The sequence below is a fragment of the Neofelis nebulosa genome, chromosome 11 (genome assembly GCF_028018385.1).
Source record: "Neofelis nebulosa isolate mNeoNeb1 chromosome 11, mNeoNeb1.pri, whole genome shotgun sequence".
Taxonomy (NCBI): domain Eukaryota; kingdom Metazoa; phylum Chordata; class Mammalia; order Carnivora; family Felidae; genus Neofelis; species Neofelis nebulosa.
Genome location: NC_080792.1, coordinates 17,823,933 through 17,847,985, shown reverse-complemented (window position 1 = coordinate 17,847,985; position 24,053 = coordinate 17,823,933). Strand labels below are relative to the sequence as shown.

At 48.1% G+C, this 24,053-nt stretch overlaps 1 protein-coding gene across 3 annotated transcripts in view; it reads left to right on the top strand.

Moving 5' to 3' along the window:
- The window catches only part of NEDD4L (NEDD4 like E3 ubiquitin protein ligase), a 343,799-nt gene that overhangs the window by 90,174 nt on the left and 229,572 nt on the right, over positions 1-24,053 (top strand). For all 3 annotated transcript variants that reach the window (XM_058691969.1, XM_058691970.1, XM_058691971.1), the window contains exon 2: positions 17,461-17,534. In XM_058691969.1, the coding sequence (XP_058547952.1) occupies positions 17,461-17,534 (74 nt within the window). The remainder of the gene's footprint in view (positions 1-17,460; positions 17,535-24,053) is intronic.

Sequence of the window (24,053 nt, the reverse complement as noted above, 5' to 3'; positions counted from 1 at the left end):
GCTCCTTTTAACACCCGGTAAAGTCCCAACCACCATCTGGAGCAGGGAAGCTGCTGCCAGGACAGGATGGGTTAAGTCCAGATACCGTTCGCGGTGTGCCGTGGGGCCTCCCGTGCATCGGACGAGGTTCTGACCCGGGAGAAGTGTGTGCAGATGTGCAGGTAGAGGGGTACGAGCACTGTGGACAGAGCTGCCTCCTTTAGGAATTTCTCTCCTCCCAGGAGAAGTCCATATGATGACGACTCAAAAATAATCAAACTTCATAAAATATTACGGTGAAGGGAATGTGTTTCAGGGGCGCCTGGGTGGGTGGCTCAGTTGGTTAGGCCTCCGACTCTTGATTTCGGCTCAGGTCTTGATCTTTCGGTTCCCGAGATCAAGCCCCGCGGTGGGCTCTGTGCAGCCAGTGAGGAGCCTGCTTGGGATACATATATTCTCTCTCTCTCTGCCCCTCCCCCACTCACATTTTCCCTCTCAGATAAATACACTTAAAAAACCTGTATTTCGGGGCGCCTGGGTGGCGCAGTCAGTTAAGCGGCCGACTTCAGCCAGGTCACGATCTCGCGGTCTGTGAGTTCCAGCCCCGCGTTGGGCTCTGTGCTGACAGCTCGGAGCCTGGAGCCTGTTTCTGATTCTGTGTCTCCCTCTCTCTCTGACCCTCCCCCGTTCATGCTCTGTGTCTCTCTGTCCCAAAAATAAATAAAAAACGTTGAAAAAAAAATTAAAAAAAAAACAACAAACCTGTATTTCAGGTGATCTTTCAGAGAAGTAGCACACTGTGTCGATCTAGCACCCTGTTGTTTAAAGGATACCTTACCATTCCTGTTTGGTTTTCTTTTTCCCCCTCCAGAAGGGGAAATAGCATTTGTAATATTCTGGTGTTGCGTAGTTGAACATCTCTTTTGAAGCAGTGTAAACCCATAAAGTAATTGAGATTATTTTGTAGTTTGGAAGAAGGTTAGAAAGCTTGACTCTGATAGTTTTAAGTTTAAAAAGGGGGGAGGATGCCTGGGTTGCTTAGTCAATTAAGCATCCCCGACTCGTGATTTTTGGCTCAGGTCATGATTCCGGGGTTATGGGGTTGAGCCCCGCATCGGGTTCCACGCTGAGTGTGGAGCCTGCTTGGGATTCTCTCTCTCTCCCTCTCCGCCTCCCCTGTGCTCGCTCGCTCGCTCACTCTCTGGCTCTCAGGAAAAAAAAAAAAAATCAAAGTTAATTCTTTAGTCTTATTTTTTTTCTTTGAGGAAACCGAAAAATATAACCTTGCTATTTTTAAAAGTATTATTTTTTTCAAAACACGAGCTAAAATTCCAATAAGCCAGGAAATAGAATTTCTCAGCCACTATGTTAATGAGTTATTAATGTTGGGATTTGTAATAAAATGGCATTGCTGGATAATGAGGCTTGGCGGAAACGTTAAATCTGATAATGCACGTTTGCACGTTTGAAGGCCGTAAATTCTGCCTTATAACAAGCAGTGATTCTGCCCAGTGCAAAACGATAATCTAGCATGCTTGTCTCCTTTGATATGTGGAGCCAGTGACCGTGAAGATTTCGTCTTCGATATTACCGTACGGAGTGAACGTTGCTCATGGTGTGTGGCTGGCTTTCAGCCACACAAGGTGACAGAAGGTGGGGTGAGGAATTAGGACGGGTTCGAAGTAAGGGGCTGCCCAGGAAGGCCTCTGGCCATGAATGGTTGCCTTGTCACCCCAGCATCCGCCGTCCTGTGGTTGACACCTGCAGCTCTCTCCTAGGTGTGTGGCCCTGGGTGCTGTGGCTTCTGGAAGTTTCTTAGGGGACGGCTCAGTTCCGTTTGCAGCCTTTCCCTAGGTATCATCTCAACACTCTCTTGGAGCCGGTGGCTGATGCTTTTCTGTGTTGGTCCCACTTAGCTTTTTGTAGCGACCCGGCTGACTTCGGCCACCCCTCGTACCGGTGACCTCGTGCCCTTTTACATCGTGTTCTCTCTTGGAACATGTCTAGTGATGAGCCCATCTTAGAAGTTCTGCTATCCTTTTTTGTTTTTTTAATTTTAATTTTAATTTTTTTTAAGTTTATTTATTTTGAGAGAGTGAGAGAGAGAGCAAGCAGGGGAGTGGCAGAGAGTGAGGGAGAGAGAGAATCTCATGCAGGCTCCACACCGCCAGCACAGAGCCTGATGTGGGGCTTGAACATGAACTGTGAGATCATGACCTGAGCCGAAATCAAGAGTCAGATGCTTGGGGCACCTGGGTGGCTTGGTCGGTTAAGCGTCCGACTTCGGCTCAGGTCATGATCTCACGGTCCGTGAGTTCAAGCCCCGCGTCGGGCTCTGTGCTGACAGCTCAGAGCCTGGAGCCTGTTTCAGATTCTGTGTCTCCCTCTCTCTCAGCCCCTCCCCTGTTCATGCTCTGTCTCTCTCTGTCTCAAAAATAAATAAACATTAAAAAAAAAAAAAAAGAGTCAGATGCTTAACCGACTGAGCCGCCCAGGTGCCCCTTTGCTATTCTTTATAAAAGGAGTTTGAAACATCTGGTATAGAGCCAGCTAGCCATCATAAATCAATTTGGGCATCAGGTGTGGAATAAGAACAACAAGCAGAACCAAAAGACACACCAATTCCACGTGCTCTCGTTTTTCTGTTGGTTATTTCATTCATGATGTTTTGAACCTGGTGGCAAGGAAAGAGGCATTCTGACTTACGAGTAATCTTTTGTGTTTCACTGGGAGGGAGACGGGGATTGTAATTACTGTTATTTGTCTTGGAGAAGTTGCAGGTGTATAGAAAGTGTTGCGTGATCTTGCCTAAATCCCCTTGGTCTGAGTTCTTGGTTCCTCTTGCGCAGGTCGTCTAAACTCCCATCTCATAGCTGGGAAGGAACATCACAGACCGTCTGGTTCGTTCTTGCTACCTGACGATACTTCTGGCAAGTGGCAGGCTTTTGCCCTCGCTCTGGTGCTAAGCGGCCGGCTCTGGGCGTCAGGGGGCCAGCTACTCTGCCCCTGACCGGGCTTAGCAACCAGAACTTCCTTCCCTCCAAAAGGCGCGCCTGCCTTCCTGCAGCCTTCACTCCTTGGTTTGAGGTTTGCCGTCCGCAGCCTCGTAAATGACTTGGCCTCTGCCACCCCACCCCCTTCCGACAGAACAGAACGAATCTGGTCGTGTTTTGTCGTTGTGAAACCAGGTTAAACATTCTTAAGTCATCATGTGACATTTGCTTGCTTATTAACTATCCTGGATTCTCAAAAACATTTTCTTGAGTTAATACGTTGAAAGAGTTTTAAATTAAAAGCAGCAAGAAGGCTGTGCCGTGAGACCTGTCCATGTGTCTGTCTGTCTCCCACCCCCCTGGCCCTAGGCAACTAGTTTCTGTCCTCAGAATCAGTCAGTGGTTTCAGTTTCCTGTGTCTTCACAGAGTTTACGCACACGCAAACAAATATTTGTGTTGACGTATGGGCACATCTCCTTTCTCCTCACGTGGAGGGTGCTGCACCCCACGAAGTGCTCTCCACCTGGTCTTTGCACAGGACACAGCTTGGGTTTGCAAAGCTGCATGTAGAGCGCATTCTCATTCCTATGGCTGTTTAGCGTTCTGTTGTGTAGATTTTGTCCCCAAACACAGCAAAACAACAGTCTTCCCCCTGAGTCATGCAGCTTGGAATTGAACATAATGCTGGCCCAGGGTACAGTATGACGGCATTCCCTGCTCTGGACTTTGAATAATACAAGCGGTTTACTGTCACAGCGTTGAGTCATATTGAGCTTGAGATAAAACCCCAAAGATTTTTTTTTTTTTTTAATTTAAATTCAAGTTAGTTAACATACAGTGTGACAGTCTTGGCTTCAGGGGTAGAACCCAGTGGTTCATCTCGTGAATACGACACCCAGGGCTCATCGTGAAAAGTACCCTCTTTAATGCCCGTCACCCATTTTACCCATCCTCCCCACTCCCCCCCCTCCAGCAACCCTCAGTTTGTTGTCTGTTATTTAAGAGTCTCTAATGTTTTGCCTCCCTTGCTGTAACTATTTTTTTTTCCTTCCCTTCCCCCATGGTCTTCTGTTAAGTTTCTCAGATTCCACATGAGTGCAAACATAGGATATCTGTCTTGCTCTGATGGCAAGATTTCATTCTTTTTCCTTGCCGAGTAGTATTCCATTTTGTGTGTGTGTGTGTGTGTGTGTGTGTGTGTGTGTGTGTGTGTGTGTAGTCGATGGACATTTGGGCTCTTTCCATAATCTGGCTATCATTGATAGCACTGCTATTAAACATTGGGGTGCACGTGCCCCTTCGAATTAGCATTTTTATATCCACCCCAAAGATTTTTTTTTTAAAGTAAGCTCTGTGCCAAGCGTGGGGCTCAAACCCATGACGCTGAGACCCAGAGTCACGTGCTGCACCCCTTGAGCCAACCAGTCACCCCAAAACCCCCAAAGATTTCCCCCCCCCCCCCCCCCCCCCCACTTCTGATGCTCTTCCCTCCTGCCCTCTGCATTGGCTCTGGCAGCTGAGCACACGCACCACTGTAAAACTCCATCCTCAAGATTTGGCCCATCACCCATTCTGATGAAATGTTTTTGGATTCTGATCTACTTTTCTGACATTTTATCCACTTGCATATCAGCCGCAAATTGGATTTGTAGCTGCCATCAGAATCCTCATCCAAATTTTCCAGGCTCACCATGTTGCCCAGGACGGAGTTAATATTAGAACCCTGTGACATAACACGCCCCTTCGCCCCCACCTCCCTGGAGTTTTCTAATGGTGATGCTTTAGACAGGAGTTAACAACTGTGCACAACTAAGCTTCACCCAACTTCAGTATCCGTTCACCCTCTTGTCGTCATCTTGTCTGGAAGGGTATGAGCATGGTTTGGCCAGAGTCTCTCTCCGCTAGGTATGCAGCATACCCTGGAGCAAAAAGGAAACAAGTTCTCGTGTCTTATTCCTGGCAAACCCTACCTGTAGGTTGTTTTCCTGTCCTAAATGCTCGCAAACTATTCAGTAATTCACTCTAGAACTTTGCTTTGGATTGATGTCATTTTTTCACCCGGTCATTTACTCCCCTTGGGACATGTGGGTGCCGAGCTCTTTTAGTAGTCTTGGACAGCCGTGCTAAGCAAGCCGAGGGATTGCCCTCTGGCTCTCTGGCTTTGACCGGCTGCATGTGGAGCATTATTCTTGCGGCCCCTGTGATCCGCTGTTCTAGCCCCTGCCTTCTGAGAGCGTCGTCTTTGGCATGACAGCTAATTTTAAAAGCAACGACAACAGAGGATGAGAGAAGAAATCCAGGGCACTGTGGGAACCTTTTGTGGGAGGACCTAACTAGTCTAGGAGCCCTGGAAAGACATTTTCAGAAAACGTGCTGTGTTAGCGGAGGGCTGAAGGACAAGTAGGAGATAGGAACCAAATAGCCACTTGGTGGCTCTGGCAGTGGGTAAAGGTGTCCCCAGCCCAAGCTGCATGATTCATAGTATGATCCATAGCTTCTTTTCCCTCAGAGTTGGGACATTTGCCCAACCCTTGTGTCTGGTTCCTCTGGGGTGTTGGCAGGTTCTCTTAGCCACTTTGGGAGGTGGCTCAGGACAAGCTGTAGAGCCAGGATGTCCCTGGCACCATTCTGGTTCTGCTGCTTCGAGGCCCTGGGTCTCCCAGGCTCCTTCCCGCTGGCCTCAAATGGAGTCAGAAGCATGAGGGCAGGAAGGCTTCAGAGCTGTAGCACAAGAGTGGATGTTACGTCAGAAGATCTTCATCTCTGTCCGGGAGTCGGGGAGAGTAACCTCTTGAGGATGAAGCCAGGAGCAAATAAGGTATTTGTGGGAGCAAACCAAGAAATGGTCTGGAAGTATGTGGTTGGAGAGTTGAGGAACAGCCACAGCTCCAGTGGAGGCGACTTGGGTGCCATCTCCGGGAGGTGGCGTGGAGTTTGGTTGCAGTCTGCGGAGGGGGAGCCTCGTCCTTTTGTGTGGCACGGTGGGAACAGAGCCTGGGAACGGGAGGGCCTGGGTGGGCTGGAGCTCGGGAGACGGAAAGCCTGGAGAGGTTTCTGTTGGGTGCTGCTGTTTGAAGACCGGTCCGGAGCCCGGGAGCCTGAGCACTTGTGAGTGGCAGGGTCACCCTGTTGGGGAGATGAGCTCAGCATGCGTTTGGATACTCAAACTAAGCCTTGTTCTCACCAGGCAGGCTTCTGAGTGATTATAATGTGCATTTGTTCGACTTGCCAGCAGAGTAAACATGCCCGTCCTGAGGCTTCAGATCCATGTAGTGGGCCATCTCCTCACTATAAAATCTAAAACTCAACACTAAAATGAGTTATCAGCCCTGTTCATATGTGTCCTCTCTGAGCTTTTGGGAGCCCTTGGTGCACAGATGGATACGAGTCACGTCTGTCTGCCTTCCTTCCTTCCTTCCTTCCTTCCTTCCTTCCTTCCTTCCTTCCAATGTTTTGTTATTTATTTTTGAGAGTGAGAGAGACAGAGCACAGCAGGGGAGGGGCAGAGAGAGAGAGAGAGAGAGAGGGAAACACAGAATTCGAAGCGGGCTCCGGGCTCTGAGCTGTCAGCACAGAGCCTGATGTGGGCTCCAACTCGTGAACTGCGAGATCATGACCTGAGCTGATGTCGGCCACTTAACCGACTGAGCCACCCAGGCACCCCCGCAAGTCACGTTTCTGATCCTACGTGGGGAGAGTCCGACCTGGGAGCATGGAATTCACTCCGTGGATGGTGTTCTTGGGGGTCCTTTGTAGCCCCCACTGCCTGAAACCCAGAGTTTTTCCAGTGCCTTCTAGTCAGACTACACATTCCACCAAGAAACCCAGACTCTTCACTCCAGTGGGAGAGGTCACAGTTCTGAGCGCCATGGAAAAGACAGAATTTTAGATTTTGAGCTATGATTTTTGGCTTTCAACAAAGTGCAGTTTATTATGATCATTTTTAGAACTATAAACATAAGATAATTCTTGCATTAGTGATCTTGGGGGAATTTAAACATGTTTCCTGTCTTATGATTCGAGGTCTGGAACAAAAGAACCATTGATAAGTGGATTCTTTGAAGACCTTTTACATGGAGCTTTACCAACTCTTCTGGTAAAAAGAGAATTTTTAATTAGTGGAAGAGAATGACTATGTCCTTTGAGCTGGAACTCTTGCCAGCTCATTCATTTCATGGACACTGCTCAGTGGCACCCTCCTTTCCTGTCTCCACAATCACTGAATTACTGTGGACTTTTGGCATCCAAGAATTGAGTGTTGCTCATGGAGAGCCTCTCTGAGAATCTGTCCACACCTGGAAGAATTTGCATTCTTGCTGTGGTGTACGTTTGAGTCCTGTTCGGTCTGAGGCCCACGGGAGTGGGAATGTCCCTTAGCATGTGACCGATCCCAGCCACCACCCGCCGTGAACACTTCAACCTACCGCCGGCCCCACCTTGTCCCCTTCTTTAGAGATTGGTTTTCCAGGTGAAATGGTGCAGGTTAGCGCTATCCACACAGAATACCACGGCCCTGCTCTACTCAGAAGTCAGAAACAAAGACGTCTGTTGTCACTGAAAGAAAGAAGTGCAAAGCTAGCACTTGGAAGGCACAGGTCAAAACTGCACGTAGTTGTAGGAGGAGTGGGGAGGGGACCGCACCTGCAGGAGTCAGCCTAAGCTGTGGCAAGAGACCCGACAGAATCTGACAGGTGCTCCTCCAGCAACAGTCCTGTGTTTGTGGAGCAGTGGATGTGGCTTCCTCCCTCGTCCAGCCGTCTCCTCCCACTGCTCGCCTCCGCAGGCCTCCTTCTTGCTCCCTCCGTGGTTAGCCCTCAGCTCTTAGCCCTTATCTGAGTTTCCTACGTGCCCTTTCCTTCCAAGTATTATCCACATCGCCTTCTCTTAAAGCGACCAAGAACGCCTCTTGGGGGTTTACCTCTCTTCTTCTCGCCCTCTGAATACGTTTCCCCATGAATACTGCGCAAGCCTGAGCAACCTGGTTACGGTTCTGGCCTCATCATCCACACACTCTGGGGTCTTTTTCACTCTCTCCCTTGCCCTCCCTCTCAAGGTGCCCTCATGTTTCTTCTTTGTCCAAAAGATACGTTCCTCCCTTTTGCTCGGTCTTCGGGGCCTGGCTCAAATGTCTGTTCATCTGAGGCTTGCCCCAACTTTCCGGCCCATTTCCTTCTCCCCGCCTCTTACACCTGCATTAATTTCTCCCTCTGAATTCCTGCGGGTTAACATTCACTGCTGCTATTAAGTTGACCACGTCATCTTGTGATCGCGCGCGCGCGCGTGTGTGTGTGTGGTTCTCCCGGCACAAGAAGTGTAGGCTTGAACTCTGTCTTACTGTTTCCATATTCCATGTACCGTGCTCATAGCGGGGTGAGCACTCGGGGCTCGCTGACTACACGGACGTGAGCGCACCAGAGGGGATGAACGGGTGCTGTGCGGGCAGGGGCAGTGAGGAAGGTGGGACTAATGAGGTGGCAGGCGAATTAGGACGGAGAGAAGCTGCCACACATCAACAGCAGCTACTCGGGATGGCGCATAATAGACGCCCAGTAGCTTGCGGAAAAAGGAACAGTTGAGGTTCCGGTGGTGGGTGTTGAATCCTCCCACTATTGGTGATAAATTGAGGCTGTGGGATGAAGAAGGGGTGAACTGAGAGTTGTTTTAAAGGCAGACAGAAGTTTCACAGCTCCTCTCCAATGTTGTTATTCTTTCCAGAATTAAAAAAAATTCAGGGGCGCCTGGGTGGCTCAGTCGGTTAAGTGTCTGACTCCTAATTTCGGTTCAGGTCATGATCTCATGGTTCACGAAGATCGAGCCCCACGTTGGGCTCTGTGCTGACAGCGTGGAGCCTGCTTGGGATCCTCTCTCTGCCCCTCCCCCATGTGTGTGTGCTTACTCTCTTTCAAAATAACATTAAAAAAAATTCATACTGATGATCATGTATCCTGAATTTTCGGGAGTGGTCTCAGTTTGAAATATCGACTGTACTTATAGGGTGCTGGTTCTGTACTTAAAAAAACAATACAGCCACTGCACCTATATTGAACACGTCACTAAGTTCTGTTAATTCTACCTTATAAAGGCCACTGCTTTTTACACGATAGAAAACATAAGCAATAGTCTTTACTTTTTCACTGGTACCTTCCTTGTCTTGAACGTTGCCCCAGTACATAAGAAAACCTTGACTTAGCCGAGAGATAAATTAGACAGCAATTATTACATGGGATTCTCCACATGCCTTGATTCTCCATTGCTGCGTTACAGATGCCCCCCAAACTTGTCAGTGTAAAACAACAAAAGCAGCTTATCTGGGTGGTTCCGACTCGGGGCCCAATCTCATGGACCGTGAGACCACAACCCGAGCCGAAATCCGAGTTGGACACACTTACCGGACCGAGCCAGGTACCCCATGCGGACGTACATTAAAACCGCGCAGTCTGACTTCTGGAAGTTTGTCACCTTGAGCATTAGAATTACAAGTCTGCTCCGTGAGGCCATCCTTTTCCTGGTCCCCATACGTGAACTTCTCTCGGTGGCATGATGACAGCCATAATCTGGCGGAGGTTGAGGCATTTAGGGTATGCACAGTCTGCAGCTTCTGCAGTTTTCTCAGGAGCCAATAGCCCTGGGACTTGCACTTGCTGAGGATGTTCTGTGTGGGGCTGACCGGGGCAGGCAGATCCAGAGGATGGAACTGTGAGGTGGGGCTGTTTGCCGTCAACAGGACTACGTGAGCTTGAGGTGGACGTGCGGTCCAGTGTTGGGCTCCTTTCCTGTGACATCCCGTGTCTTTGTCCTCACCACACATATCTTAGGTTTCTGTCCCACCCCTGTGTTACAGGTGCATGACAGGCATGGGTATGTCTGACCTCCACAATTGACTGTAAGCCCCTCGAGGGCAGAGAGGAAGTTGTCTTGATGACTTTTGTGTTCTTCTTGTTTGCTGGCACAGCGCGTGAACACGATGTGCTCATCACAGTTTCGTTGAATAAACAGAAGGTTGAAGTAGAGAACTGAGAGAGAGAGAGAGAGAGAGAGGGAGAGAGAGAGGGGGAGAGAGAACGCATGCAAGAAACTAGGAGAGGTAGGGGTGCCTGGGTGGCTCAGTCGGTTAAGCGTCCGATTCTTGGTTTCGGCTCAGGTTATGATCTCACGGGTTTGTGGGATCGAGCCCCGTGTCAGGCTCTGCGCTGACGGTGTGGAATCTGCTTGGGATTCTTTCTCTTCCCCCCCCCCCCCTCTTTCTGCCCCTCCCCTGCTCATGCATTCTCTGTCTCAAAAATAAACAAGTAAACATAAAAAAAAAAAAAAAAGAAGTTAGGAGAGGGAGCAGCCGTGTGAGGCGGGGGACCCGTCAAGGGAGTGAAGAGGGGAGAGAGTTTAGAGAGTAGGAATCAGGGTGGAAAAGGCAGAGCTGAAGAGGACAGGAATAAGGGATGAGGTCAGGGAGGAGAGTAGATTTAAAACGAGGTATGAAATAGGATCTTGGCTCATAAGCAAAGCAAGAGCAGGCAGGAGTGGGAAGATTAACGGTTATCTGCCGTGTAGTAGGCACAGCGGGGGCACTTTCTGTATGTTACCTTACTTAATTTCACTTCAAGTCGAAGTAAGCTCTATGCCCAACCCAGGGCTGGAACCCATGACCCTGAGATCAAGAGTATCTCTCAGTGGAGCCAGCCAGGCGCTTCAAGCTTATTTACTTTTTTAAAGCAACTGAAGTTAATTGACCTCTGTGAAACTTCCATATTTCAGTGCATAAAGATACTGATCATCCCTTTACACCAGGGAGTGTTTACTGTGAGCCTGAAAAGTTTATGGGTAATAGTTTGAACTACAAATACACTGCAGAATATGGAAGGTAAACACATAAATTAATTTAGGGGCGAATGACGAAGATGTACAAGTCCCTGACCTAGGTCTTATCCTTGTCCGCTTGAATGGCTGGTGTATGTGATACCTGGGCTCACTGGAGATGTGTGAGAAAGAATACTATTTCCTAACACAGCTGTCCCCTTTTGGGAGTGAGATCAGCCGCCATTGTGGAGATTAAGGGACAAAATATACAAAGTTACCTTCTCCGAGCAGATTCACAGGAGAAAAGGTCAATCCTAGCAGCTTACTTTGAGTTGGGATTTGAGGTTTATTTTATCACAGGAGCAAATTTGACAGATTATGTATATGATATGGGTAGGCACGGAAATTTGGAAACCACGTATACACCGTTTATATGAGCAGGTGTGTGTCTGAGCTGGAAACCACACCATCTTAAGCATGAACCTTTGGAATACCACCTGTTCAGAAGCGGGGACTTCCGCTCTGCCACCCATCCGGGACTTGGGCTCCTTATCTTGTTTTAGGCCTTCAGGAAGAATTAGGCAACGAAGTGGAAAAGAAAAACACACGTCAAGGGCATAGGATCATCCCCGTTGTGCAATAACAACACAAAAGCAATGGATGAACATCCACAGGAAGAGACCCTGAGCGTCGTGAGGATACCTCTGGTTGTTTGGCCTCACCTCTTCTGTGCCTGTGCTTTCTCTGCATTGCACTGTCCAACTCCACATAATACCTTCGTGGTCCTAAGCCGCCTTAGTTAAATATTGAATTCTACCAGAGGCATAACCAGGGACCGAAATGTCATGCGTAGGTTTTATGAAAGTCATAAAATGCTTCAGAAGGTCCCATTTGCTTGGCTTGGAACCCATTGCATCTGATAAATGAGTCACACACCTGATCATGTGTTTCCTTACAGAACTACGATGGCTGTTGATCGGTATGCACACGTATTATCTAGAGGAAACAGATAAGAAGTTTTTGCTGAAGATCTAAAACTCATGTGTAAAAACTATTTTTATAGAGTAGCATTCTCTTTCCTCCTCCTCTGCCCCATAGCCTCAGAGGGAGGTGAAATTTCCTTTGACAGCTGCTTGTAAGTAGTAAGTGTTCAATAAAGGCCCTCTCTTCTTTTCATCTCCCAACTGTTGCCTGCATATTACATAAGAGTGTCCTTTTCACATCTCCCAGGTGTGCAGCTACATATGCCTTTATGAGTTTGTGCAAATATAACTTGTAGGTTTTTATTACGACAAAAGAAGGCTTGTTTATTTTAGAAATACAGAAACCTAGATTCCTAAGCTTGTGATTTTAAATTTTTCTTAGGGTTTTTTTTTTTTTTTTGGCATTTCTACAGAAATTTAATTTCCAGACAAAAATATTTAATGTTTCAAAAGGAAAAAATGTAGATAATCATAAAGTTATCCGGTATCCAGAGATAATCACTGCTAATGTCCTTTTGACGGCTTTCTCTCTTGTATATATGCATAATAGGTATTTATTGAAAATTGATTGTATCGTATAGGATACAATCATATACGAAGCTAACTGTAAAGCAACCTGCAGTTTTCAGTGGGAAGAAACAGCACGGGTCTGTTTCCAGCTCACTGTCCTGGCAAGGTCAGTAGGTGATGGTGAAGTGGGCAGGATGAGGTAGGGATGCTCCCTCCCTCTACATTCCTTTCACGGAGTTTTTCCCCTTCTTGCCTTCAGGATTTTCTCTGTTGAGCCAGGGGAAGAGAATGGAGGGAGGGTGAATGGGAGGGTCTTATGGGCCAGGTCTGGAAAATGCACACATCATATCCGTGCACATTCCACTGGCCAGAACCTAGTCACGTGACCACCTAACTGCAAGGAATGCTGGGAAATGTAGTCTGAGTGGAAAAGGCAAACAGCTTGGTGACCACCTTGCTTATTTCTAGCTCAGTTGTATAAGCCAGTTTTTTTTTTTTTAAAGTTTAACTTTTAGAGAGAGAGGGCATGAGCAGGGGAGGCGGGAGAGAGAGAGAATCCCAAGCAGACAAGCACCGTCAGCACAGAGCCCGATTCAGGGCTCAAACCCACAAGCCATGAGATCATGACGTGAGCCGAAGTCAGACGTTTAGCCAACTGAGCCACCCAAGGTACTCCTTGTGTAACCCATTTTTGAAACTTTCTTTTATAAATCAAGTTGTTTATTTGCAACATGGGCACCTCTCCATCTCAGTCCTGTGGGAACCCCTCCCATCTCTTGCCAGATCTCTTCCTGATTGGTCTGTTTTGTTCTTATTCCCCTGTAGTCTGATCTTGCACAGCAAACCAAGGTGGTCTTTTAAAAATTCAAGTCAAAGGGCACCTGGGTGGCTTAGCCGGTTGAGCGTCTGGCTCTTGCCTTAGGTCATGATCTCATGATCCGTGAGTTTGAGTCCCGTGTCAGGCTCTCTGCTGACAGTGCGTAGCCTGCTTACAATTCTCTCTCTCTCTCTCTCTCTCTCTCTCTCTCTCTCTGCCCTTCCTGCATGCTCTCTCTCTCTCCCTCCCCCAAAATAAAGAAATAAACTTAAAAAAAAAATCAGTTATTAAAAAGTCAGGTCAACTGTTGTCACTCCCCTGCTGAAAACTTTCCAGAGATGATTGGAATAATGCTTTCTATGGAAGCTGACCTTTCAGGTTTCTGGCCCCACTGTACCACTCCCTCCACTCTTGCCTCTCCCTTCAATGCCAGACCTGCTCCCCAAGGCCTTGGGACTTGCTGTCACCTCTGCATGAAAATCCCCACCGCCTGCATCACCCTCTGTCTCCTTTGGGTTCAGCTCAGGTGTCTGCTCTCCAGAGATGCCTTTCCCGACCACCAGCCTTTAACCTCCTTCCCCTGTTCCTCTACTTAGTTACTTTTTATTTAGCTCCCATCGTGTCGTCACAGCACTTACCACCATCAGGAATTCTTGCTTGTTTGCGATATATATTTATATTCTGTCTGCCTTCAGGATTGTAGGTTCCTTGAGGCAGGAACTCTGTCTTGCTCCTGTCTATACCCACAGATAATATGTCTGGCACATAGTGGGTACTTAGTAAACATTCGTGGAATGAGTGAAGGTGGTGACAGAATCTTACGCATTAAAAAAAAAATTTTTTTTTAATGTTTTATTTTAGAGAGAGAGAGAGAGAGACAGAGCACAAGAGGGGGAAGGGCGGAGAGAGAGGGAGACACAAAATCCGAAGCAGGCTGCAGGCTCCGAGCTGCCAGCACAGAGCCCGACACGGAGCTCAAACTCATGGACCGCGAGATGATGACCTGAGCCGAAGCCAGACGCTCAACCGACTGAGCCACCTAGGCGCCCCATAATCTTACACATTTTTAATGACAGTATTGTAGCTCATTGCTTGGGATTGCCATGCACATCCCTGCTTTTGAGGGACTTCTGCATTTTTTTCCCCTGATTAAAAGTGATCTTTCGGTGACTATTCTTTTAGTTCTTTTTTTGGTTCGTTCCATGCACAGATCTGTGCTTATTTTCTTGGGATTGATTCCTAAATGAGAATTTGTTTAGTGAAAAGGGTGTGTGTACAAAATTTGTAAGTATATGTCATGTATTACCCTTTGTCCTTCAGACCCCCAATTTGTGTCCCCATGTAGTTGAGAGCCCTTGTAAACAGTGTATTTTCAAGAACACTAGAAAGATGGGTGGGACAGGGTGGGGGTAGGGCGGTTTGTCTGTATTGCTGTGTCCTTAGATCTCTGAACAGGCACTTGTGCTTAATGAATAAATCAGTTTCCAGAAGAAAAAAATTCTAGTTATTCCTTTAGTGAAGTTTATTTTTATTCATTTATTCCTATAAATGTTCCCTGACTTTAAAGTGTATGCTTTTGGAAAGTAGGTCTGCCCAGTGTAAGAACATTCACCCAATGTTGATATAAACCTAGGGGAACCGGGTGTAAGTTGGGCTTATATCTTAGTCCTTAGAATCCAGACAAGATGCAGTTTTGAGCCCCCTGTCAAGTCGGTGGAAAGTTCAGGACACCGCCCAGGATTTTTGAGAATCCCAGGGGCTGTGAGACAGAGACAGTTTCTCACCAGAATTCTTGTCTTTTGCTCTGTGACTGACTGAATGTTGGTTTCCATCCAAGACCCAGTTCCTGGTTTATCTTCCCCAGCTCAGTCCAAGTGCAAGCCTACCGCTCTACCTGAGCTGGTGGTGGAGGTCGTCTCTGCCTCGGAGACCAGATGCACTGTCTCCTCCGGCCGACACCCAGCGCTGGCCCTGGAGACTTAACACTTGGCCTTGACAGTATCCGCCTTCCGTGGGTTCCAAAGGAGGTCCGCTCTCTGCCCAGTGGTGTCAGGGGAGAATTGCTGTTTGGAAGTCTTTGTCTTGGGGGGGGGGGGGTGGGGGGAGGAGGGCAGAGAACTGGGATGGGGGGGAGGGGAGGCAGGGAGGCAGAAAAAGTGTGCTCCTCTCCAGCTGTTCCCCGTCCTTATTTCTTGTGAGTGGTTCCTCATTTCCCTGGCGGGTAAAATCTCAACCCCTTAGCCAAGGATTTTCTTTTTACCCATGATCGTCAGTTGGTGTGCACTCGTGGGTGGTGAACTCTTGCCAGGTGTCCCGTGAACACTACAGAGGTGCTAACTGAATTTTTTTTTTTTTTAATGTTTATTTTTGAGACAGAGGGAGACAGAGCATGAATGGGGGAGGGTCAGAGAGAGGGAGACACAGAATCTGAAACAGGCTCCAGGCTCTGAGCAGTCAGCACAGACCCTGACGCGGGGCTCGAACTCACGGACCGCGAGATCATGACCTGAGCCGAAGTCGGACACTTAACCGACTGAGCCACCCAGGCGCCCCCTGAATTTTGATCCATGCGTGCAAAATGCTTTCCGCTGTGGTATTCCTCGAGTTGAGCAGGGAGAGATGCCATTGGCATTGGGGGTGCCACATGCCCTGAGAAACCAGAGAGCCTCAGGCTAGATAACCCCTGTGTTGACAAAGAGTCCTTGATGGCTGGTCTGTGATGTGAGCGTAAGAGAGGAGGGTCAGGGCAGTCAGTGCCTGCTTGGGGGAACCGAGGGAAGGGCACTTGACCCTTGAGGGGCACTTGACGGGGAGGCTTTGGTAAGCACTCGGAGACACTGCTGTGCTGTCGCAAGGTCCCTGGCTTGTCTCTGTCTTCTCGCGAAGCCTGCCAAGCACGTGAAACCCAAACTTGAGTACAGTTCTCATTTCAGAGGGGATCCTAAGCACACACACGTTGAGCAACCTTTTTTTTTTTAAACTCGATTGTGTCTCTCTGCGGTGTATGTGTGTCTGGGGCAGCCTTGTGTCAGGAGTAGATGGTTGGAGGGATGGTCGAATGGATGGAGAATCCTGGTTCAAGCACGGTCCCCGTGGCACACACGCACGCCCAGTGTGCCACTAATTGGCCAGGGCTCCTCGTCCTCCTCTCTCTGGGTTTTATTTTACCCTGCCTCCTTGGACGTCGTGTACGTAAGCTTTTGGATTTTCTTTCCTTCACCCAGGTCATGACTGAGCACATGGATAGATGACTTTCTCTGTTGCCCCTCGCTGCCCGTGTCCCCAGGGGCTCCAGCCCTGGCATTTCCCCTCCTCGCCTTTCCCGGGTATGTGCTTCTGCGTCTCTAGCCCTAACCACCGACCGTGGCTCTACAACCACCAACTGCGATCGCTCCCCAGTCTGACCCCACCAGACGTCTCTCCCGTTTTCTTTGTTCTCCCCCCACCCGGTTGTTTCGTAGACACCTTGGATTCGACTTTTCCCTGCCTTTCAGTTCATGTTGACACTCAGTGACCCAAAGCAAAAACTTGGGAACAGTCCTAGACTTCTGCCTACCCTCCCCCTTTACTCCCCACAAGCCATCTCCTTTCGCCAGAGCGTCTTAGCCCCTAACTACTTCTCCAGCCTGTGCCTTTGGGCTTGGGGCCATCACAGGGTCCTGCACTGTTGCCTGGCCGTCCCCCTTAGGAGACCTGGAGCATATTCGTGTCCATATTTCAAGACCTTGTTCAACGGCCAGTGCGACAGGAACTGCTTAGGACATGTTGGAATGAATGACTATGCCGGTGAAGGAATGAATGAGTGATTTCTGAGATGGGTTGAGTAGAGTTCCATTTAGGGTGATGCTTTTTGTTTTCTGTTTTTGTTTTCGTTTTTTTATTGGAGCCAAAGGATTATTTTCGCCTGTTCGTACCAACGTTGTGATCCTGTAATTTTGAGGAAATATTGTACAACATGAAATTTCTGTCTCGGGCCACGCACACAAATGTATAAACTTCCACAGAGGAATTATTTATTAAATTTACAGTACCCTAAAGCACCTGGGCATTTATCTAGGTGATTTCAAATGTGCGTTTATGTTCTTGGTAGCACTGGGACATCTTTCACTGGCCCACATCTTTGAGCTGCATGACGTAGTTTGAATTAAACTTAAGCTTAATTAATCCGAATGCTCTAAATTTCTAGGGTCATAGGATTTTAAGTCTGGACTGTTACCTTTTGAACTTTCAGCGTAAGGAGGAATCACCTGTGCTTGCGTCGATTGGTGCTGTGTCCCAGTACGGGTCTAAAGAGGAAATCATTACCTTTGGATATTGGGTGAGACAGTGACCCATTGAAGGTCCATTTCTTAAACTTTAAAAATTTTTTTTTCCCTCCAACAGGGCGAGTCACGTATTCTCAGAGTGAAGGTTGTTTCTGGAATTGATCTCGCCAAAAAGGACATCTTTGGGGCCAGGTATGTTTGCTTTGTGTTTGTTTGGTTTTTGGTGTTTTGGGTTTTGTTTTTTGTAGGCTTCTGACGAGTTCGGCAAGCACTTTCCAGACTCAGGCGTGCATCAGTTACCTGGAAGCCTTAAAACAGCTGGGCCCCACCTCCCGAGTTTCTGATGGAATAGGTGATGCTGACACAGCCAGTCCAGAGACCGTATTTTGTGCAGGTTCCTAGCCCTCCTTACGGATTGATTTCCTGGGGGAGCTGGATTCTGATATGACTGTTTTTCTCAGTAGAAAAATAAAGCTTGGGAACATGTATTCATTGTGATACATTCCTTTAAAAAGAAATCCCAATGTATTCATATTAATACATTCCTTTAAAAACATCCCAAATTTAGGGAGACATGAAGGTGTTGTTTTGTTCCTAGTAGAACTGGGTATTCTTTGGCATGTTATAATCAGAATTGAGAGATTTGCTGATGGGGGTGAATTTGGTGATTTCTGTACCTTTTCTGGAAGCACCAGCAGCCTGGTCTGTCTGGGTCTTTAGCTTTTTCATTTTGAGTATTGTGCCTGATGATCCTGAGTCTTGAAATCAGCTCTTTTGTTCCTTTGCTCTCTGTAGTGTGTTGGGTGGAGTTATTGGACTAGTAGCAGAATGAGGTTAGAGCCATTTAGACCTGGGATTTGAACCAAATTTGGGGGAACAAAGACCTTTGGAACTTCAGACATAGAGGATACACTAGAGACGTTCCAGTGCGACTTGTCTGTTCTGTGGTTGACACGACTTTATACAGAAAGGTTACTGCTTGCCCAGGTCTCACGTGCCTGTAGTGCTGGAACAGGCCCCCTGCCCCCTGCTCTGTTCACGATGGGGACCCTGTGAGGTTGAGCCGTGAGGGCCGTGGTGGCTTCTGGGGACAGTTAATTGTGGCCAGAGTCCTTGCGTTAGAACATTCATTTCAGGGGCACCTGGGTGGCTCAGTCGGTTAAGCGTCCGACTCTTGGTTTCGGCTCAGGTCATGATCTCATGGTTCGTGAGTTCGAGCCCTGCGTCAGGCGCTGTGCTGACAGTGTGGGGACTGCTTGGGATTCTCTCTGCCTCTCTGCCCCTCCCTGGTGTGCTCTCTTTCTCTCTCTCTCAAATAAACTTAAAAAAGAAAAAAAAAAAGAAGTTTATTAAAAAAAAAATTTCATTTCATCCTGTCAGCCCCCCTGCTTGTTGCCCACAGTCACCGTCTGGCCTCAGGACCTCAGTGTGACACTGGCGACTCTTGTAACAGGGACTCGTTCTGTCCAGCTCACCTCATCTTCCTGCTCGCCCAGCACAAGCCCTTCCCTGCCATTGGTGGGCAAACCTCTTTATTTCCCGTCCTATCTTCATGTCCGTTTTTAGTTTTTCCCATCCCGTGAAGTTAACTACAGTAGCAACTAGAGAAGTTGTTAAAAATACATAAAGTTGATGCAAGGATAATATCTGTGAAATCTTTAAAAAAAATTATTTTAAGTGTTCATTTATTTTTGACAGAGAGAGAGACAGAGCATGAGCAGGGGAGGGGCAGAGAGAGAGGGAGACACAGAAGCGGAAGCAGGCTCCAGGCTCCGAGCTGACAGCACGGAGCCCGACGCGGGGCTCGAACTCACAGACCGCGAGATCATCACCTGAGCCGAAGCCGGCACTCAACCGACTGAGCCACCCAGGCGCCCCTCATGAAATCTTTTTCAAAACACCCCCATGCTTCTGTGTGCCTCAGATGACTAATGGAGGGTTAGCTATCCGAGCCGTCACGCCAACCTCGCGCACACGCTCCGACACCTGCCTAGTCGCTGGTGGTGTGGGAGGGAAGCACATCTCACCTGCGGGCCCCTTCTCACCTGACCGTGGAGTCTCACCGAGTGGTTGCCCTTGTGCCTGTGTGAACGCTCTAATATTTGACTTGTCTGTGTCTTACTAGATTAGAAACTCGCAGGAGACTGAGACCTCTCCCTTTGATTGCTGACCCTCCAGAACCCCAAGAACAAGACTGGGCAGATTGCCTTTTAACTGAAAGACTTGCACACTGACCAGTAAACTGCGCTCTTACGTCAACAATGTCTGCTGCTCTCACTCTTTCCCATACATGTTATATAGTTTGGAAGGGGAAGAAGTTGGGTTTGGAAAATGTCAGCGACGTTCATTTTGATTGTTTTTGTTTTGTTTTTACCAAAGCCCTGTATAAAAAAAAAAATGAAATGGATTCAGATTGCATTTCTCAGCCTGTTAAGAGGATCTGAGGTTAAAAATTGGTAGTGCGATGAGGCTTCAAATCTTAGAAGAGCCAGACGCGCCCGAGCCTTGAGTTTTTACCTTTTATATGAAAAGAGGTGTCATCGTTTCTTAGCAGCGGGGTAAAAGGAATTACGGGGAATACCTCAAGATGTGCATTGGAAACCCAGTGCTGATAACTCCTCTCCTTGCATGGTTTGATCTGCAGTTGCCTGTGGAATAAAGTCCCAGGCTCCCGTTAAGGTGTAGGATTCAAGTCCTTTTGTGACGGCTCATGCCAACCTGTCTGGTCCGGTTTGCCCCTTACTTCGGCCCCACCCCTGTCTGTCCAGATTTATCAGATTTGACTGCTCTTTCTGATGGCAGGTTAATACTCTTCCTGACGAATGACAAAAGTTGAGCCACTGGATGAGCCATTGGACTAGATGACTGTTCCGGTCTCTCTAAAACTTGAAATCGATTGGCTGAATACTTCTTAAAAGCAGATTGCAAGAACTGCCCATTGTATTTGATAGCGGCTGACCAAGCTCTTAGAATTAAGTGAATGCCGTGAGGTAATTTGATTTAGAAGAGATGCACTTTGCTAAGTAAGATCTTAAGGTTTTTTTTTTTTTTTTTAAACTTAGAATATTTATAAGTTTCAAACTGTGTTCTTCAGGTAAGCTTGTATCTCAGGATCTCTAACTTTTTGTCATAGGCTTAAGTAGTAACTGAATAGGGTCATTTTAATACAAGTTTTAGGTCCACCTTCCCCCTTTTCCTCCTTGATTGTGATCAGTCTTCGTTTGAGGTTACTTAGAATCATCTAAAACCGTAAAGTGGATCCTTAAATTGAGCTATGCTGGCTAAGACAAACTCACTGTAGAATTTCCTATGGAAGATTTCAAGACTCTCGTTTCTGTATTTTGTGCATGGAACTCTTAGCGTCGAATTATACCTGTGGAGGTTGCGGTCATTTTTTTCTTTTGACTCAAAATGTAGAACACACACGAACCCAAGGGCATTGGAAAGATGCTGCAAAAAATCCTTGTCTGCTAGTGACTGAGACTGATGGGGACTTACTGCCACGGTGTGATAGCTCTGTGATGCCACCTCGCCTCAGTTATCTGTATTTAAGTTGTTAACATTTGGCTACATGGGCCCCATCAATTTGTTTTAATCGAAGCATTCAAAAGTGAATTCTAGACATCATGACATCCAGCCCCTAAATACATCAGCCTGCATCTCGAAGAAAGCAGCGTATTCCTTTATAGCCACAATGCAATTTTCACAAAATTACCAATAATTGCCTAAAGGACTCTTGTTACCTTTTCCATTCCCTGAATCCCCCCAGCTGTCCCTACAATGCCTTTTACAACTGGGCCGTTTGAGAGCAGAATTCAACGGAGAACTGTGCATTGCGTTTAGTTGTTAGGTCTCTTAAAATCCGGTTCCTATAGTAGCCTTTTCCCCTTTTCTGTTTTTTGTTTGTTTGTTTGTTTGTTTTAACGTTTTATTTATTTTTGAGACAGAGAGAGACAGAGCATGAACAGGGGAGGGGCAGAGAGAGAGGGAGACACAGAATCGGAAGCAGGCTCCAGGCTCTGAGCCATCAGCCCAGAGCCCGATGCAGGGCTCGAACTCACGGACCGCGAGATCGTGACCTCAGCCGAAGTCGGCCGCTTAACCGACTGAGCCACCCAGGCGCCCCCCCTTTTCTGTTTTTAAATGAACCTGAAATTGTCAGCCGGTTGTCTCATCACATTTGATTGTTTCCTGTTGTAGCATTTAGTGTCCTTCTCCTGGGTTTCCTGTATATGAGCAGTTGCATGGAAAGGCTTGATCAAATTCGGTGTCCACACTGGGGACGGCAATGGGATGTTGTCTGCCGAGGAGGAACACGGCGTCTGGTTGTCCTATAACCAGTGGTGCTAAAATAAAAAGGAACCTGGGTTTAATGTGGGGCCAGTCTGTTTCGCCCACTGTCACTACTTTTTCCCCCAGGTGACGGGCAAGAAATGGGTGAGCGATGTTTCGGCTTATGCACTGTACACATGTAAATTTTAGCTATTAATTCACCTTCTCTCCAAATAATTAGGATTTTTTTTGCCTTTTTTTTTTTTTTTTAAACCTTGTACAAAATAAGTTTCACTTTACTCAGTGGGGAGACCTTGAGGCTCCAGGTACCTTGAGAGCCCCCTCGATACACTGTAAGGACTTCTAGAACATCATTAGGCCAGAACTGGCCAACTGTTGGTCCCTGTGGACTAGACTGAACTCACACATGTGCTTATGAAGGGTCCAGGGAACACTAAAGGCAAGTAAAAATCCCGAGCCAGCATTTGGGGAGATTTCGTATCAAAAATCCAGATTCCCAAGGTTTCTGGAAAATCTCGGCAGTCTAGACAACACGAGGTGGCACAGCTGGAGCCATCTGCTGGATACACTCTTAAATGGGGCCGTGACCTTTTGGCCCCCCAAGGAGCCCACGTCTGTCGTATTCTGTGCAGCTGGCTGCCTCCACTGGCATAGCGAGAGCCCTTGAGGGACGGGCCCGTGTGTGGTTTTGACCCCCACGCTGCTGGTCTGGAGCACGTAAAGCTGGTTGTCCCCCCACCCTCCCCCATGGCACACGTGCCTCCTTAGGTGGGTACAGGGCACCTGACACTCTGCGGAGACCGCGTCTGTGATGCGCGCCTTAGCAGGCTTCGCTCTCTGGGGCACCTCTGAGAATCACAGCGTCACCACTAACGGCCTCTGGGCCGAAAAGTATTTGCCTTAAAACCCCTGCACCTAAGAGCTCACACGGTTACTCTTGTGAGAGCCGCAGAGAATGTCCCGCCCGACCACCCCAGAACCCTGATGGGACTTGCCGGGATCTCCCCCTCCTCCTCCCCCACAAAAAACCTCCTCTTGCCCTGTGACAAGGACATAGCTCTTTGTGCATTCGGGTTTACCTCCTGGTCTCCCGAGCGCACGGATATACGCGACGTCCCAATGAAGTATGTCAGGGGTGGCCCGCACACCATTCGGGCCACGCGGTTCCCCAGAGGGAAACGTCAGAAGTGGCAAATGGGTCGGCGTGCAGGGCCGGCCTGTTTGTGTTCTGCGTTAGGCCCTAAGGCTTGCTCTGCCGCAGCCAGTGTCATTATTTAGAATGATCTCGAATCACTGAAAAGGCCGTGCTATGCAGGGAATGTCTTCGATAATTTAAAACGATATCTGTATAAACTGGTCTTTGTGTCACCCCAGTTCTGGTAAACGGAGGAGCGAACCCGACGGGCCACACTTACGTAATATTCTCTGATGTGTTCATGTGGATCTCTCATTCAGCATTTCCTGCTTTGCTTTCACTCTTTTTTTTTAAATTTATTAATTTATTTCGAGAAAGAGCGCGAGCAGGGGAGGGGCAGAAAGAGAGAGAATCTTAAGCAGGCTCCTGGCTGTCAGTGCAGAGCCTGATGCCAGGCTCGAACTCACAAACTGCAAGATCATGACCTGAGTGGGAATTGAGTCAGATGCTTAACCAGCTGAGCCACCCAGACGGCCCTGCCTTCACTCCTGACGCACGAATATGTTAGTCCCGTCAAAGGAGACTTTGCTCTGCCCAAAGGTCCAACAGAGTGCGAGGGAAAGTTGCAGGACACCTTGCCCTCATTGCTGTCGGAGTCCAGACTGATGCTGTCTGGTCACTGAGTCTGTATGAGGCAGAAAGTTGGATGTGTTTCGGGAAGATGAGGGGCACGCAGCACAGAGTAGAGGCTTGATCAATTTTATTCATCTGGCCAGAGTGGAGCCTGAGAAAACTGAATGATTAAAGCTGCTGAAGAGCCATGGGCAGTGTTTTAATCAACCGATGTAATCGCAGGGGGCGCCTCCGGGGATTGGTGAAGTGATGTCTGCGGATGTGGGTGTGTTGGGGGGGGGGGCTGCCCCTTCCTCGCTCCTCCTCCCAGCAGCCCACCCCTCCTTGCTCCTTCCTCTTCTCATGCCTTCTGGCCCTCACCCCGGTTCCTTCACCCTTGCTTTATCCCAAGGCATTCTAGATTTGTCTCACCGTTTTCCTTTTTGGGGGGAGGTAGGAGAGAGTGTAAGAAGCTAAAGTATAAGGAAGGCAATGTGCCAACATGAGTCAGAAACGAAAGCAGTCCTGAATATGTAAAACAGTGAGGAAAATACGTATTTTTCAAAAGTTGAACTTAACAGCCAGGCCTTCGGAAAACAGAACGTACCGTGTGAGGGGAGGTCTGGCGTTGGGATGGCCGAGGGTTTCCACTACCATTGCCTCCCAAACGG